The sequence below is a fragment of the Cotesia glomerata genome, linkage group LG1 (assembly GCF_020080835.1).
Source record: "Cotesia glomerata isolate CgM1 linkage group LG1, MPM_Cglom_v2.3, whole genome shotgun sequence".
NCBI classification, from domain to species: domain Eukaryota; kingdom Metazoa; phylum Arthropoda; class Insecta; order Hymenoptera; family Braconidae; genus Cotesia; species Cotesia glomerata.
The window spans coordinates 35,467,673-35,486,645 of NC_058158.1; the positions used below are offsets into that span (position 1 = coordinate 35,467,673).

The window sequence follows — 18,973 nt, forward strand, 5'->3', positions numbered from 1 at the left end:
TCTTGAGCCAAGAATTTTTTTCTTCAGTCAAGAAATTTTTCTTTCTGTGTAATAACTTTTAAACAGCTATTCTGGAAAATGGTACAATGCATCGAAAAAATTCCTAAAATTGTTAGCAATTATAACAAGAGGACAATATACTTCGGAAATAACAGCGAATAAAATTTACATAATGTTGATGAAGAGCTTTTCCGCTGTTCCAAGAATCTAATTATAAAATTTTTTAATTGAAGAATTTTTGTAGCCTGTTTATCTATCTTCAATTTGACGTTTAAGATTTTCTTTAGCGCTGGTTTCTTTTTCAATGAAAAAGAAATCTTTTGTCCATATCTGTGGATATTTTAGAAACAAATAGTTAACTAGAAAATTAGGGCAGTTTCAGAAACTTCAATAAATTTTCCACAAAATTCTTTCATGGTCTTTGACAAAAAAAATTTATATTTACCCTTAACATTAATTAAAAATGTGGTTTTAACAGTTAAGAATTAGCTATAGTACTTAAAAAAAAAATTGCATCATCTACAATGAAAGGATATTTTGATTATTTAATCTGAAAATTAAAAAATAAATAAATAAAATGAATTTTTGGAAAATTGTACTTTTATTATTTTTAGACCTTTTTCAAAAAATTGTATCACAAATCCATCCAACACTTTTTGAAATTTTCCATTACAACTTTTGTATCAAGTCACCAAGTAATTTTTTTTTTTTTTTTTTCAATACAACGCAGGTAATTATTTTATAAAAACTAAGATTTTTTGTAAAATTTTCTAAAAAAAACTGTTTTGGAGTTTGTGAAATCTTTCACATTAAATACTAAAATTTTCCAAAGAAAATAAAATACACTATTGTTAAATTAAATTTCTTACAAAATATTTGTCCTTACAATAAATTTATCACGGATGTAAAATCTAAAATGTTTTCCAAGCTATTAAATCTTTAAAGACACGCAATATCGAATGTATTTTTTTTGTGGTATCACAAAACCACATTAAAAATTCAGAACCATTTTGCCACATTGAAGTTCTGGTCATTGATATTCCCTTTGAGCATTTGGCCAGAGATATAGTTCCAATGGAATATTTTATTACTACTGTACGCCAGCGTCTGCGAATGTTTTATTATGATCCAACAAAGGAAGACTGTCGCATATGATGGATTACCTCGCAAGTTCATATTGTCGACTAAATAAAGTTTTATTGTCATGTTTGGGCGAATGGCCTTACCAAACTTCGACCCAGCGACGAATCGTACGCAGCATTATTTATTTTTTGAGCGCCAGTATTATTATTCCCAAGGTATTACATCAATAAATAAATTTTTTTGCAGTAATAAATTTATTTCTTTTATTACAGTAGTAAATTTTTTATTTCCAGATAATAAAACTCATAAAAGTTTGGGGAAATTTAGATTTGATCATTGAGTGCGTGCCGATGTTGCTCCTCGACGCCGTTAATTTTGTAAAAGTAGCCAATGGTTTTATAAATTTCCACAAGGTACTAAACATTCAATAAAAATTCTTAAAAAAATAGCGAAAAATAAAAATAACATGGAGCTTGATTATTGTGTGAAGTACAGATGCGTCAATTATTTGACAGGATTCAGGAGGACTGGAAGCTTGAATTTACCAAAAAAGAGTTTGAAATTTTGGAAAACTATGCCGAAGACGGCCGAAAACTTACTAAATTTTACGCAAGTGAGATTTTTAACTTTTTAAAAAAATTATTCCTTACATTCTTTATATTTTTTCAGCTTATATGTATTCCACGATGTTAATATACTTTTGCATGCCAATTTTGCCAAAAATATTGGATGTATTGGCACCATTGAATGCCTCAAGACCGGAATTGTATTTATTTGAAGCGGAATATTTCATTGATCAACATAAATATTACTTTCCAATTTTGATCCACGCGTACATTACCTGCGCAGTCGCCGTCTCCATATTGGTTGCGTTCGACACGGAGTATGTCGTTCAAGTTTTGCATGGCTGTGGAATTTTCGCAGTGTTAAGGTCAAAAAATTTTCCTTTCTTCAATAAATAAAGAAATAAATATACAATTATTAATCACAAATAAATTTCAAAGAATATAATGGTATAATGATCTTAGATATAAATTGGAGCATATGGTAATAAGTGACAACGAAGCTAACCTCAAAAATGATAAACAAATAAAAGCAACTACCTACAAAATGATAGTGGATTGCGCAATTCTTCACAGAAAAGCACTTGAGTTAGTTACTAAGAAATTTATCAGTTTTTAATTTTCGCAATACATTTTTGTAATCAATAATTATTATTTAAGCTTCGCTGATCTTTTAGAGTCTTCGCGTGAGACGTACTTTTTCTTTGTCCTCTTCGTGAACATGGCAGCGATCAGCATTACCGGCGTCCAGGTTAGGAAACTCTGTAATTAAAAAATTGATTAGATTTTTTGAGGTTTTTTGTATTTATTTGTTCAGACGGTTTTAAAACTGGACCAACCTACTGAAGCGGTCAGATTCGGAGTCTATACTTTGGCACAAGTGACCCATATTTTTTACAATAGTTATCCCGCTCAAATGCTGTATGACAACAGCTGGCAAATGAGTGATGCTATGTACGTAATTTTTTTTTTAGAAAAATCTAGATCAACGTTGTAATTAGCTAATTGTCTAGTTACATATTTTTTCCTTTGAAAAATTTTCTATACATTGAAAAAAAAAAGTTTTTTTCTACCAAGGGAATGTTTCCTTATGGATAAAAAATTGGTATTCTTATGATTAAAATACGAAAGTTTTTTAACTATAAGAATACAGTTTTCTTACTGTCAAAAAACTATCCTTATAATAAAACGTGGTATTTTAAGGTTAAGAATACCAGTTTTTTTAAATCAAGAAAACTCGAGTGAAAAATTTAGTATTCTAGGAGGAAAAAAATTTTTTTTTCAGTGTACAGAAATAAATAATAAATTTAATCAAGAAAAAAATTCTTGAACCAAGAAAATAATTTTGAAAAGTTTCATTGTTTTGAATTAAGGAAAAATTTATTTAAACTAATTAAAATTTCTTAGTTTGCTATTTTTCTACTCAAATCAAAAAGATGAAATTCTTTAAAATTATTTACTTGATTTAAGTTATTTTTTTTCTGTGTAACAGGGCAAAATATATAAAAAAATAAAATAACAATTTATTGTCATTTTAAAATTTATTGAAAAATTTTTTTTCATACAAGATATCGAGGGTTTTTAACGCAATCACGTATCTCGATTTTTGAAGATGAAAGGGTTCAACTGGAAAATTAATAATTAATTATAAACGCGTTACTGAAAAAAAAAAATATTTTTATTTATTTATTTATTTATTCAATTTAAATGCCAAGGCGAAAGCCAAATGGCAAAATTAATACATAGAGTAACATAAGTATTTGTAAATCTATAAACATTGTCGATATCAATATCAACATCAATATTCTGCATTATAGCTAATAAGTGATAGTATAAATATAAAATATAATAATAAAAGATGGAAAATCGTATAAAGGTGATATGAAAAAGATGATATTAAAATATGACAAGATAACATGTAAGATGACATGTAAAACACTCATTAATTAGAGTAATAAATTTTGTATATATATCTCAGTTTAAATTATAAATTAAGTAAACTATTTGCAGTCAATGGTTCTTAGGTTCTTTGGTCTCCCTGAGCTCAAGATCGTAGAAGAAATCGAACACTCTAGATTTAAATGCCTCAATGCTAAGTGAGTTTATGACTTCGAGTGGTATTTCACGCCAAAGACGTATTGATGAGATTAAAAAAGAGTGCCCGTGAAAAAATATTCTGATCAGGCTTGATATGAGCTGATGAGGCCATATAAAAATTTTTGATATGCTCATATCTGGCCTGATATGATCTAATATGCCCATATTTAATTTTTGATGTCCTGATATGGCCTGATATGAAAATTGGCCATATCAGGCCTGATCAAGCCTTATAAATTTGATATGTCTATATCAGACTTGATATAGCTTGTTATGCTCATATCAAATTTTACATTATTTTTTAATAGGTCCTGATATGCCCTGATATAACCTTATAAAGTTATATATACTTTGATAAACTTGAAAAAAAAAAATCCCTGATCAGAGTTGATATAACTTGATATGGATTCATATAGTCTGACATACTCATACCCTTACCAGCACATAAATAGTCTTATGTACCCATATAAAGGCATACCCGAGTAAAAAAAACTATATATCAATATATATGATTCATATCTAATTATATAGAAACATGTAATTCATTTATAATTATATAGATGTATATATAATTCATATAAAATTATATATGAATCATATAGAATTCTATATAATTTTTTTTACTCCAGTGGGTATTTTGTGATTACCATAAAACATTCTCTTTTTCTATCTAAGAGTCTGTTACTCCAATGATTAACAATCTTTTAATATATAGTATTTTTCGGATGAAATAATAGGAACAAAAAAAAATTTTATTTCACAAAAATTATTAGTTTTGTCAAGTTCAAAAATTGTTAGCCAGGCCCTCCAGCAATATATAGTTCCATATACTAAACAAATAATTCCATCAAAATTTAAGCTTTCAATTCTGATTTTACGTCGTTTATTTTTTTAATTTCAAAGAAATTATAAATTCTAAAGCAACGAAGTACCTTAACAATATATCGTAAAATCATTTTTGCGATTTCATGTATACCTAGATAATTTTATAAATCTAAATATAGATACCATTATTATATATAAATATTGACAGTTAATAATTAATAAATTAGATAAAAAATTTTGTTCACTACGAATCGATCATGTATACGATTTGGTTTACTTGTAGTTATAATAAACTTTGTTTTCCAAGTAAGTCTCTTAGGTAAACGGGTAGTGAATTAGTCTTTCAAACGGTAGGTCCACGGTTCGATTCCCACTCGCGCCGATTTTTTTTTTCCTATGGAAATAATTATATATAATTATACCTAACTATACATAATTATATAGGGCCATTTTTCATTTATAATTATGTAATATAATGATATATAATTTTTTTTACTGGGGGGGGGGGTACATAGTCTGATATACTTATATCAAGGCATATATAGTCTGATATGGCCAATTTCCATATCAGGCCTGATATGGACGGTTTATATCAGGCCTGATATAGTCTGATCAGAAAATTTTTTTACGGGTGTTCATATACTGTTGTTGAATACTTTGGAATACTGAACAAAATATTGTTGTATTTTGAAGCCAACCTATCCGAACGTCTTATGTCTTGTGATTCCTCAATAAAAATACCCCTTAGGAAATTTGGTTCACCAGAACTGAATAGTTTATAGAGAAAACAAGCGAAGAGATACAGTCTTTTCGATTTGATTGAGAGCCATTTTAGAGAGCGACGATGAGGAGTAATATGATCATCACGCTTCAGATTGAAAATGAACCTGATGCCGTTGTTCATCAAGCGCTGTAATTTATAGTCTAGTCTTTTGGAGTTATCTATCAAAACCAAAGAGCAATAGTCAATTATTGGCATAATTAAGGCCATTATTAGTAATTTGCGATTTGCAGTGGATAATATGTTCTTCCTATGTTGATATCCCATGAGAGATTGTTTGTTATATGCACCCCAAGATGCTTTGTTGAGTATATTAACTAGATTAATAATAAATACGATAGTATTTTAAAAAAATACAATTAATAAATATTGTTTTTAGATGAATATTAATTTTTTATAAGCTATTTTTCACCTCATCTCTAAAATTGTCATTTTGAGATACGAGGTTGCGTCAGAAAGCCATCGATATGTTCTGATATGGTCATATATTAATAAAATTTGAAAATTATTATCAATATTGAAAAGATTTTCATATAAAAAATTTTTTTTTTATTTACTGTCTTTTTTTATTAATAAAAAATTTTTCCAAACGAAATTGAACAATTAGCTAATTAGAACTTCGATATCATACATCAGTTCAATAAATATCGTATTATATTATAGCTTTGCTGGAAATTGGTATCGTGCTGGAAAAAATTCAAAAAATTTACTACACATGATGATAATAAGAAGTCGAAAGCCTTGCAAATTAACCGCTGGAAAAATTTATCTAATGTCACTAGAAAATTTTTCCGCTGTTGTAAAAACTTCAATGTCTTATTTCACAGTTTTGTTGTCTTTTCGATAAGCGGAATTTGTTTTTTTTTTTTTTTAATAAATTGTTACCCTATTAAAAATTATTAAAAATTTTTTCACTTGTCGGGCTTAATTAATATACAGCCTATCACTGAAATTACTACTAAAAAAAATTTTTTTTTAATCCAAATATTTAATAAATTAATTTTGATAATTGATAAAAATTTTTTTAAGTCTTCACTTAAAAAAAAAACAATAAATTGTTAAAATTTGGACAGAATTTTTTTTAAGATATAAATACACTTTAAAAAACACGTTTGAATTTTTTTATAAAAAAATTGCGTCTATTTAAGTCTCAGTGTATATTTTAACGATCACTTTTTAATTTCTCGAATAAAAATCAACCTGACAGCTTGAAAATTGAAGAAAAAAGAAAAAACTCTTAATATTTCTGACGTGACACAAGAGATTTATAAAAAAGGGAGACAAGACATTAAATGTCACGTCAATTAAACCAAAGTATTTATAAAACACCCTTTCTTTATCAAAGAAATAATAAAAACCCTCATAATTTTTTCCACTTTAATGTGTGTATAAATATAAATGACTTCCTTGTCAAGTATTTAAAAGAACAGGTGACGTAGAAGCGATATTTTTCCCTCAAGTGCGTGAATAAATAATTAGCTTTTTCATTGCAAAAAATGAAGCGAAGGAAATGGCAATTTTTTATTTAAACCTGCGCAAATAGAGCACTCGCAAATCAGAAGTTGACCGGAGTGGAACAATGAGCACTACGGAAGTAATATCTGATTTTTTCAAGCAACCCGCCTACAAAATAACTGCTCTAACTTTGAGAATAGTCGGGCTGTGGCCGCTTCAATCTAAGTTTGAAGGAAAACTTTTGAGATTTCTTTGGTATTTTTTTATCATGACTCAAATGATACCTCAAGTAAACTTTTATAATTTTTTTAAAAATTATTTTAATTATTTTGCAACTATATACTGTACTGTTAATTTCAATTAAAATTAATTAGATATGTGTTTGCATAACTGATTTTGGACTGGAAACATTGATGTCAACTATTCCGCCATTTACGGTAGCAATTATTGCAGGCGCTAAAATGATAATTAGTACAATTAACAATAATAAGGTATGAAAAATTTTGAAAATTACAATTATAATTTTTTATTTTTTTTTATTGATTTTGATTTTTATTCTTGAAATAATAAACAAAACTAGCAACCTCGCAGTCACTATATGATTGCCGTGACTTGTGAACTATAATTAAATTAAATTCTGCTTTATTAAATAATGACTTTTGTTACATTGCATTGTACTTTCTTAACTATTGACGTTTTTAAAGATATAAGCTCATCCCGATGTTACACTCATCAAGAGCACTCATTTGAGTACCCACATACATTTTTATATATTTTTCATATATACATATATGTAATATATATAAATATATGAAAAAATGATGTGGGTACTCAAATGAAAGGTCTTGATGAGAGTAACATCGGGATGAGCTTATATTTTCAAAAATATCATTAGTTGACAAGATAGCAAATTCAGTTCTTAATTATTGACATTTTTTAAGATATGAGCTGATCTCGATGTTACACTCATCAAGAGCTTTCATTTGAGTACCCACATGCATTTTCATATATATTTTATATATACATATATATAATATATATAAATATATGAAAAAATGATGTAGGTACTTAAATGAAAGGTTTTGATGAGTGTAATGTCGGGGTGAGCTTATATCTTAAAAAATATCATTAGTTGATAAAATAGCAAAGTCAGTTCTTAATAATTGACATTTTTTAAGATATAAGCTCATCCTGATGTTACACTCATCAAGAGCTTTCATTTGAGTACCCACATGCATTTTCATATATATTTTATATATACATATATATAATATATATAAATATATGAAAAAATGATGTGGGTACTTAAATGAAAGGTTTTGATGAGTGTAATGTCGGGGTAAGCTTATATCTTAAAAAATATCATTAGTTGATAAAATAGCAAAGTCAGTTCTTAATAATTGACATTTTTTAAGATATAAGCTCATCCTGATGTTACACTCATTAAGAGCTTTCATTTGAGTACCCACATGCATTTTGATATATTTTTCATATATATATATATTGTGACATGAGAAAATTTTCTAAAATTTGAAAATCCGAGTTTTACAATTATTAGGTTGGCTAAGCTGAGGAAAAGCAGAGATTCGACGCGCCTGTGTCGCCCCAAGCAGCCTCCCGATCAGAATGACCAGCTCGAGGTAAAAATTAGTAAAAGAAAACGCGCTGAATTTAAATTAAAAATTCAAATAAAAAGAATACCGGAATGAGTGTGAACTATTGTTGAATGCATGAGTGAGTGAGACTAGACTATAGCGATCAGACGACCCGCGAATTTCTACGAGCCATCGACGATCAACGTGACATCTGGCCGCGAGGATAGAACGACGAGAAAATTTGAACGGACCAATGACGACGGAGAGCGACCAACAACAAGTATGCGAGGCGCCATCTGAACACGAGGCTGATCACTAATCGAAGTATCGACCAATCATCGATCGCAACGGAATACTGGACGCATCCCGGAATACAACGGCCGGCTAGAAGAAGCTGTGAGCTGATTGGATGCGAGTTTTTGGAACGAACCGAAAAAAAAAGAGCATGGGTTGCCGAGGAGGCAGCCATATTAGCAATTAATTCTGATCTGGACGCCGTGACTGTGGCATCGTGCCGTTCTATTTTGATTATTTTTGCTGTTGAGTTTTTTTATAAATTTGTCGCTGACGTGAGTACGATTGTGTACCTTATTGTGAAGTATTTCGCTGAATTGTTTGGACACTACGACCCCGGACACGCCATCGCCGAGATATCGACGCTCTTCCGTCAGTTTTGCCGCCAACTTCGTCTACTTGGTCAGCATCGCCCGAGACGTCTACGGTAGCTGCAGGGTAAGTCTGGTCGCTGTCTTTATTAGCCCCAGGGTGTCATCACCGCGAATTTCGTCGTGTTAAAATAATTTGTTTATAATTCGAGTTGCACGGAATTAAAGAAATTCCGTGCGGTATTTTTGAAGCTTAGTGACGACACTCTGCGGCACGGTACCGTTGAGTCACGTGTTTGTGTGTGTGGAATTTTTGGTCGGGATTATAAGTACTGTTTACCTACCTCGAGCTTCAAATACCCGACAAAGCGGCTTAGTAAAGTGCTTTGTAAAATAAGTTGACGAATTCGAATACTTCGCATAATTTGTTTTTTTTTTTTTTTTTTCATTGTTGAACCATTTGACGATTTGAATTCTTTTGGATAATTTTGAGATCTTTATTAGGTTTTTGCGATTGAAATTATTGGTTGAATTTTGCGATTGAAATTATTATATTTTTTTTTAATAGAAAAAAAAAGAGAGAAGACTTCGTAGATAAATTTTGCTGTTGTGATTTTTGATAAAGATTTGCGATTGAGATTATGTTATTAAATTTGGCAATTGAAATTTCTGAATAAATTTTGCGAATTGAATTAATTATTTGTTTTGACAATTTGAATAAATTTTGCGAATTGAATTAATTATTTGTTTTGAAATTTTGAATAAATCTTGCGAGTTGAATTATTTATTCGTTTCGAAATTTGTTGAAGCATTTTGGCGAACCGACATTTTATTTATTTTGTTTGAAAGAAAGGGCTTTGTAATTTTTATTTTTGGTTACTCGAATTTCTTTCTAGAATTTGGTTTATTTTGAAATGTCGAATCATTGCGTTAGCACTAGTCTTGCGTTAGAATTATTTTTGCGTTAAATAATTTTTGTTATTAATGCGACATTGCCGACAGTATATATTTGTTGTTGAATAAACCGTTGTTGGATTAGAATTGCACGCCTCAATTATTTTTTTTTAATTGTTGTTGCTCTGATTAACCGATCCTATCGTCCCATTTCGATTTCTTTGTTCGTCGATTGCCGTGATTCGATTTTTGAATCTCTTCAACACCGACCCGCCGCCCACGAAGATCCACCGCGAGATCGACCTGTGGAACATTGAGTTCCTGGCGCCCAACCAAATCTACGAACCAGGTAAGCCAATTTTTTTGGGTGACCTGATCCGGCCCTGTCGACGCCAGTGCCGGAAAAGGCATCACAATATATATATATATATATATATATATATATATATATATATATATATATATATATATATATATGAAAAATTAATGTAGGTACTTAAATGAAAGGTCTTGATGAGTGTAACATTAGGACGAGTTTATATCTTAAGAAATGTCAATAGATCACAAGATACAAGGTCATTTCTTAATTATGTATCTAAAAATAGAGCATTTTCAAATGCAGCCTAAATACTTATCATCATAAATTGACTATTGGTAAAAACGATATGAAACCATGAAAAGACACAACTCCAGGTCAAAACTTTTCCAACGATACCAAATTTAACCATAAAAACCCATTTTATCATATAAATACACTGGCTACAAAATTTCGCTTATTCTCATAATAATATAGATTATTATTAAAATTTTATTTAATATTCATTGAAAAATTTTTATCAGATTATCGACTTGATGAAAATCATGCACCAAGATTGGACATCATTAAAATCAGAAGTTGAACATGATATCATGAAGAAACACGTCGAGCAAGGACGCTTACTTACACTTTTCATATCAAGTATCCTTTTTTACTTTCTTCTTTTTTGTCATCAACCCGACCTAAGTCTTAAAATTTTCAGTGTGGTACTATAATTCCTTGATGGTGTTCCTCTTATTACCAGTAAGACCAAAAATGATGACCTGGCTAGGTTTGTCCAAAGGTCCTGCCGATTTCGCATTTCCATACCCCGTTAATTATGGCGTCGATCAGGATAAGTATTTCTACGTTATCGAAGCGCATATGTCTTTTTGCTCGGCGCTTGTTATAACACTAATTATTGCTGCAGATACGTTTTTTATCGTTTTTGTACAGCACGTCTGTGGAATTTTCACAGTAATAAGGTACAACTTTTATTTCAGCAAAGTAATTATGCAAATTTTGAACAATTCTTTTTTTTTGTGTTCTTAGTCACCGGTTAAAACAATTGTCAGTTTCGAATAATTTGAACATCCAGTTACATCCAAGCAAAAGAGATGATGAGTCATTTTGGATCATTGCCAGTTGCATCAGAAAGCATAATGAAGCGATCAAGTGAGTTTCTTTTTGAAAATTTGAACTTTTGAACAAAAATAATGAAATTTCGGTTCCGGAGCAGGTTTACAGAGCTGCTTGAAAATATCTATTGCTGGATATTTTTCATAAGTGTAGGTCTCGAAACATTACTTATGACATTTTCTGGTGTACAGGTAATTTTTGAAAAATTATAGACACTAATTAAAAATTATTAATGATTAATATTAATAATAATTAATTATTTTTAATAAATGCTGATATATAACAATTAAAATATTTTCATGCCTTATTATGCTTTTTATGTCTTAATATGACTTGATATGCCCATATTCGATCTGATATGCTCATAAAAGCTCATATATAATTTTTGGATTGAAAATACTTTTAAAAATCTCCAAAAGGTGGCGCATGATTGCTAAATCGCCTCCTAATAAGAGAATTAAATTCAAGATATAAAGTTCTAAATTGAAAATAATTTTTTTAACTTTTTATAGAGTTTTTTTCTTATATTAGTTCTTATTTAAATCAACCAGAAATTTTCAATAGCGCGCTTTCGCTAGCCCCATAACTAAATTTTTTCATAATTACTCGATAATGTTTCGATATTGTGATACGTTTAAGTTCTACTATTTGGTTGTAGAAGATAAAACTAATTTTTGTTTAATAGAACATTGACGTAAAAAATTTAAAAATTATTTTTGTACGCCTTTATATAGTTTGATATGGAAATTTTTAACCAGATCGGATCTCATATGTCAATATTAAAATATTCTTAGACAGGTGATAAGGCATGAAGCCGATTTAATAATAATAATAATTTTTTACAACATTTATTTTTTCTAAAGACTGGTTTATAATATTTTTATAGATATTTTTCTGACGTAAGTCATTGAAAACTTACAGTTTATTGGCTATCTAGTCTAATACAAAATTTTTTTCTCTAATTATTCATAATTTTGTTAGTCTGTATTCCCTCCAGGTTAAATTTATCTCTAATGACAAATTGAGATACGAATTTTAAAATAAATTGTTTATGCCTGGAAGGAATACAGGCTAACAAAATTATGAATAATTAAAGAAAAAATTGTTGTATTAGACTGGATAGCCAATAAACTGTAAATTTTCAATGACTTACGTCAGAAAAATACCTATAAAAATAATAATAATTTCTTTTTTTGTAAATTAGTTAGTTTCTCAAATGGGTAACATTGATGAACTATTCCGTTGGGGTCCGTTCGCCTTTGGTCAATTAGTTCATGTTTTTGTCGAAAACGCTATTTCGCAGCAACTGATTGACTACAGCGAAGGAATTCATGACGCAATGTAATTATGCTACATTTTTTTTTTTTTATTAAAATAACAATACTCTATTTTACAATAACAATAAATTTTATAGAGTGATGATAAAATGGTACAGACTATCTATTCGATCTCGAAAACTGATAACCTTTATGATCATGAGGAGCCGTGTAACATGTTCTATTTCAGCCGGGAAAATGGTTATCATGTCAATGGAAACTTTTGGAATGGTAAGGTTCAGTTAAATACGATTCAGTCAAAATTTGAACATCAAACTTCAGTATTTTGGCTCAATATAAATTTTCAATAAATAACTTTTAATTATTTAATTATTGATATGATTATTCAGATTTTGAAAACAACCATGTCGTACTTTACACTACTTACTTCTGTTCAAGAAGAATAAAGCACTGTTACAGTTTGTAATAAAATTTTACAAGAAGTTCAAAAAATTCTTTATTTTTATAAAAAAGAAATTTAAATAAATCGTACGTATAAAATTTAATTATAATATAATTGCTAAATTTTTAAGAACTTACAAAAAATAATTAATGATTCCAAATTTTCCAAAAAAACCAAATTTTATTCCTGTTTCTTTTTACAATTATTTTGCACTAAATAAAAGTAATTTATACTGTAAGCAACTGTAAAAACATAACTTTGAGATCAACGAACTGTATATTATGAAATAATCAAAAATTCATATCATAAAGTCATTTTGACAAGCAGTATGTCGTAGTTATTAAAAAATCGAAGTTTCCTTGGCAACACTGTGTCTAAAAAGGCGGAAATTATGACATTAGTCTAAGAAATAAATAAAAATGCCTGTCACTGTCATTTAAATGAATAATATCAAGGGGAACCACGAGGTAAAAATAATCATTTAATATAATAACTCAGACAGAGTTCTCGTAAGAATAGATGTTTGTCAAAAACCCTGCTATAAAATAATGAAGACCTCTTGCCAGCTGATAGGTCAATGGCCGTACCAGTCTTCAAGGAAAAGTCTTGTATTAATCCACAGATTCGGTAGAATCTGGCGCCAAGTTCCGTTCAAATCCGTTGTCAACGGAGCGCCAGACTACCGACTATGTTTACTGTAAGCAGAACGGTATTTTCAGGTTGCAAAATTTTATTTAATTCTACGGTACTTTTTTTTCCTAAATTGTATATTATAACACTAATTCATACTTTATTTTACTATTATTAATTAATCATATTCACTTATAACAATTAATCTACTTGAAATTACTAAATTTAATCAGCACAAACTATAGCAACGCAAAAATTTCGATCCTGACTTTTTTTCGATGGGCAAAGTGATCTGCCACAGACTAAATAATTAGAGAATGCATAGTAATCCTTCATTATATGGGAAACTACAGTTAAAAAAGATATTTCACAGCTTGCATCTACACCCGCCAGGGTGCGCTGGAATTATTTATACATAAACTGTAGCTTCAAGAGGATAGTTTGTTATCAAAAATGCAGCTAACGCGAGATTTAAGTTGGTACCAATTGTAAATTTTTATTATAATTACAAAAAATACTAAAATCTGAACAAAAACAGTTTCACTGTAAAAAAAATCGCGCCAAATCCACGTTCATAAGACTATTAAGAAAAAAAAATTTTTTTTTTCTTTACAAAAAGATATAAAATAAAAAAATTAAAAAATCCAAGTAACCAATATGATTGTTTATGATTTTCGGAAATTAAAAAAAATTTTGTTGTAAATTTAAAAATTAAAACAAAAATTTTGGAACGTACTTGGTGTGCGTCATTGTGTATTTCAATTTTTTTAAAGTCCTAGTAAATAGATTTTACGAATTTCATTAAAAGTAAAATATTTTGTAACCGCGCGCACTAAATACGTTACAAAATTTTTTTTTAATTTTTAAATTTACAAAAAAATTTTTTTTAATTTTCGAAAATCATAAACAATCATATTGGTTACTTGGATTTTTTAATTTTTTTATTTTATATATTTTTGTAAAGAAAAAAACAAATTTTTTTTTCTTAATAGTCTTATGAACGTGGACTTGGCGCGATTTTTTTACAGTGAAACTGTTTTTGTTCGGATAACTGTTATATGGGTTGCTTTTCTCTTGCAAGCCATTCCACAAGTATATAGTCTAACAGCTCGTAACTAAAAATTTGGTTTTCATTAATAACGTTGTAGATTATAGCGATGGTGGTGCATCGTGATGACTGGGCCGTATTGTTTGAAGCTTTTTCGTCGTTTGTTATAGATCTTGCCTTCATTATTAAATATTATAATACTATTCAAAAATCAGATTTGGTACACAGTAAAAAATTTTGCGTTATTGCGTCAAAAAATGTTGTGTTAAAAATTTTTATGTTAAATATTTAACACTTTTTTGTGTTAATTTAACATTTTTCTGTGTTAATTTAACACAATTAATGTTAAATTTACACATAAAAGTGTTAAATATTTAACACAAAAATTTTTAACACAAAATTTTTTGACGCAATGACGTAAAATTTTTTACTGTGTATGTTGTTCATTTATAAATTTTACATTTCCAAATTTTTTGTACAAGTGTTATTTGACGGAAATTTTATTTTTTTGTGCAAGGATTAATTTTTAATATGTTTCAATTTTTTGAATGTCAAAAATTCCTTCTATAAAAATTTTTTAGAGCTTTTGTTTTTGTCTTAAAATTTTATCAAAAATCTTGTTTTATTTAGATTTTTTTCAAAATCTTTTAAGACTTTTAAGTGTTAAGATTTTGTTCAAAATCTTTTAACACTTGTTTAAGTGTTGAGATTTTGTTCAAAATTAAAAAAAAAATTTTTAAGCGTTAAGATTTTGTTCAAAATTTTTAAAAAAATTTTTAAGTGTTAAGATTTTGTCCAAAATTTTTTTTCAAATTTTTTTCGAGTCTTAAAATTTTGTCAACATTTTCTAGAATTTTTTTATTGCAATAAAAATTTTAGAAATAATTTCCCAAAAAATGAAATCAAAATAAATTAAGTTCTCAAATTTAGGTAAAAGAATTATTTGACAGCATGAGACATGATTGTAGTGGCTTATCACACAATTCAGAAATAGCTTCTATGCAAGATCACGCAAATCTTGGATATTTATTATCAGCAAGTTACGCAGGTACTAATTTCAATGCTCTATCAAAAGTAAATCAACGAAAAAAGAATAAATTTTGTAACGTCCACGTTTTCAAAAATTATATAAATAAATAATTTATTTGTCCCCGGCTCGAAATTTGCTCGCCGGAGTCCAGGGTCATAAACGGGGATTACATTATCAATAACAAAATATAAACAAAACACTTCATTTTAAATAAATCAAAGAAAAAGGGAAACCTCTTTATTGGCCTGATCATGTTAATAAACGATATAAACAATATAAACAATATATTAGAACACTCTTTTCACACATTATTCGCGGTTCAAAATCGCGAACTAACTGTCAAGAGCTGGTTCCCCGCTTCCCCAGGAGACTAGCCGTCACCCCTGGGCCTAAACCTCTACCCCGAGAGCGAATGGAGAGTGTCCTCTTCGCCCCCACCTACACGGCTTATGATCACCTACCGTACCTCTGCTGAAGGCTTCGGCACGGGGAGAAGCACTTTCATCCGGTCGGTTCATGATACTTACCTGGGCCTTGGTCAGACTCCAGGTAGAGTATCATCCTCTGGAATTACTTGGTGAAGAGTATTCGCCCGAGTAATTCTCCCGAGAAAGAACTGCTTGCTTTATCGAGCCAAATTTTGGCGTTTATCATTTTTCCCCCAACTCTCTTGTAACGAACCGGAAGGGTCGTTTTAGACACCTGTCCGGTGCCCTCGAACTAGCATTCAAAAATAATTATTTATTATTTTAGTCGTAATTTCCTTCATTTTCTATCCATTCGTCTCGCCAAATTCTAAGTTTTTATTTTCCAAACTCAATTCTTTATTATTTTAATCGTCATTTCCTTCATTCTCTATCCATTCGTTTCGTCAAATTCACAATTCTTTATTATTTTAATCGCAATTTCTTTCATTGTATATCCATTCGTTGATTTTCCATACTAAATTGTCCTCGGGACTTATAAAATCTTCGCTTACCTAAATTATTTCTTACAAAATAATAATCGTCATTTCTTTCATTCTATATCCATTCATCGCTTTCCCATACTAAATCTTGTTCGGAACTTAGAATAATTTTCCCAGTCTTTTAATTTCTTAATTTTAATCATACCTTCAGTAACAATAATATAAAATTATTAACTAAATAAATACAATAATTAAATAATAATCGCCGCACTAATAACAATAATTGTTTCTATTAATTTTTAAGTAATTAATAAAAAATAAACTAAAATACTCAAATACAAAAAGTAAAATTTGGGTCATAATTTTTTTAATTATAACAAACTTTGACTGTAATTTGATATCAAGGCATCGGATACGTATTAGTGATGATTTTCGTAACGGAGCCGGTTCTTCCACGGATCATAAATTTGTTCACAGAAACCAATGATACCATTTCACCAAAATTTTCTTTGCCATTAGAGTACATAATAATTGACAAAGAGAAGCACTACCCGGTAATGTTTACCATTTCAAATATATTTGTAATGAATATCATTGTTACTGTAATATCGTGCGATATTACACTGATCACATTCGTCACCCACGCTTGTGGATTGTTCGCAGTAGTCGGGTAACAACTTACATTTTTGTAGTAAATTTCTACAACTTCATTCGTCCAAACAGGTAAAATTTACAGGTTAAACATTTCGACAGATCTCGGGTGAAAAATTCGCCTGTCGATGCATCAATAAAGCGCGGAATTATTAAGCCTTTGTCAAATTCAATGGACATTCCTTACAGGCACTTGGTGTCTTGCATCAGAGGACACAGACGAGCTTTAGAGTATAAATTCTGATTTTGAAGTTTAATTAATTTTTATATTGAAAAAAAAATTTATTTGATTCAAGAGAAAAAATTTTGAACCACAAAAATTATTTTGAAGAATTTTTTATTTAAATCAAAATGAAACTTTTCATAATGATTTTTTTGGTTCATTAATTTTTCTTTTGAGTCAAATTAATTTTTTTTCAATGAATAAAATTGAAATTTTAAAAGATTTTTATTAAATTTTAAGATTTGCCGAACGCCTTGAGTATGCTTATACGGTAAGTTTTGGAATTTTGGTCGGATTGAATCTACCGGTTATAAGTGTGACTGGATTGCAGGTAAAGTTAATTGCAAATTACTTAAAAAAATCCGCGTAATTAAATGAATTTACACTTTCAGATTATCACACAATCCAATACAGTGGAACAACTGTTAAAATATCTATCGTTTACACTCTCTGTAGTGATGCATATTTTTTTCTTGTGTTTTCTGTCACAACAGCTGACTGATACGAGCTCACAGATCCAAGAATGCATGTAAATATCCAGTTAATTTTAGAGAACAAAATTACTTATTATAAAATTCCACACACCGTAAATATCCGTAAAAATTTGGAAATTAAGTAAGCTGAATAATTATCACTTTATTAAAGTATCAAATATTTTTTTTGACGATTAAAAATCGGCTTTTTTTTATAAGAAAAAAAAAATTGTTCTAAAAAAAAATCAAAATTAATTTTTGATTAAAAATCAAAAGAAAAAATAACAATACAAGCTCGATTTCGATGCGAACTCACTGCCCGACAGAAAGTTACTGGCGCGCTGCCTGTCTGCCCTTCCTATATAAATTCCTGATTCGGTTGTCAGTGGGCGGAGCAAAGGCATTCGTGTCAACAAATCGATCAGAGAATGTCCTTGTAAATTGTAGTAATTCCAAAAATTTATGTAATTTTGATCTAGAACTGACGTGAAGTGGTATCATATTTCGACCAAGGCCCAAAAATTGCTGATTTTGATGACTATGAACAGTCAAGCGTCCTGCAAATTGACCGCTGCTAAGATTATGGAGCTATCTATCGAAAATTTTGGAATGGTATATTTTTGATTTTAAAATTTGTCAGTAAATTTTTCAATGTTTTTTTTTTTTGCAGATGATGAAAACTTGCGGTTCTTACTTCACGATGTTGTTATCTATGCAATAGACTGATTTTATTGGTAATATTCTTCGCAAAGTAGATAGTAAACTGTCATAAAAATATTTCATTTTAATTAGAAAGAATTGTTAGTATTTTAGTAATTAATAAAAAAATTCTTAAAGCATATTTTTTATTTTTTTTATGAATTAAGCGTGAAATTTTTGCAAATCTACTGAAAAAATATATTTACTAAACTAGTATTTAATGTTTTTTAATAAAAAAAATTTTACAAGCCTATATTAAT

The 18,973-nt window shown here is 29.1% G+C and overlaps 2 protein-coding genes and 1 long non-coding RNA gene across 3 annotated transcripts; 2 read left to right on the forward strand and 1 right to left on the reverse strand.

Annotated features, from left to right (window-relative positions):
- On the reverse strand, positions 1 to 531 carry LOC123275070. The gene is made up of 3 exons (XR_006511618.1): positions 446 to 531; positions 170 to 330; positions 1 to 103 (listed from the first exon to the last, which is right to left on the reverse strand). It is a non-coding gene; the product is annotated as an uncharacterized LOC123275070 (long non-coding RNA).
- Positions 532 to 866: 335 nt separating this feature from the next.
- Positions 867 to 13,136, forward strand: LOC123275240. Its single transcript, XM_044743221.1, has 17 exons — positions 867 to 1,298; positions 1,377 to 1,496; positions 1,579 to 1,696; positions 1,753 to 2,014; positions 2,112 to 2,234; positions 2,307 to 2,397; positions 2,464 to 2,600; positions 6,013 to 6,187; positions 6,893 to 7,093; positions 7,179 to 7,295; positions 10,739 to 10,856; positions 10,903 to 11,179; positions 11,247 to 11,369; positions 11,434 to 11,524; positions 12,538 to 12,674; positions 12,748 to 12,880; positions 13,000 to 13,136. The coding sequence occupies exons 1-17, from the start codon at positions 1,152 to 1,154 to the stop codon at positions 13,054 to 13,056; spliced, it is 2,427 nt and encodes an 808-aa protein (XP_044599156.1). The 5' UTR covers positions 867 to 1,151; the 3' UTR covers positions 13,057 to 13,136.
- A 153-nt stretch (positions 13,137 to 13,289) lies between these two features.
- On the forward strand, positions 13,290 to 18,850 carry LOC123274935 (odorant receptor 22c-like). The gene is made up of 10 exons (XM_044742750.1): positions 13,290 to 13,666; positions 14,730 to 14,774; positions 14,831 to 14,950; positions 15,661 to 15,778; positions 17,073 to 17,337; positions 17,421 to 17,549; positions 17,782 to 17,872; positions 17,934 to 18,070; positions 18,494 to 18,626; positions 18,685 to 18,850. The coding sequence occupies exons 1-10, from the start codon at positions 13,601 to 13,603 to the stop codon at positions 18,733 to 18,735; spliced, it is 1,155 nt and encodes a 384-aa protein (XP_044598685.1). The 5' UTR covers positions 13,290 to 13,600; the 3' UTR covers positions 18,736 to 18,850.
- The last annotated feature ends 123 nt before the right edge of the window (positions 18,851 to 18,973 follow it).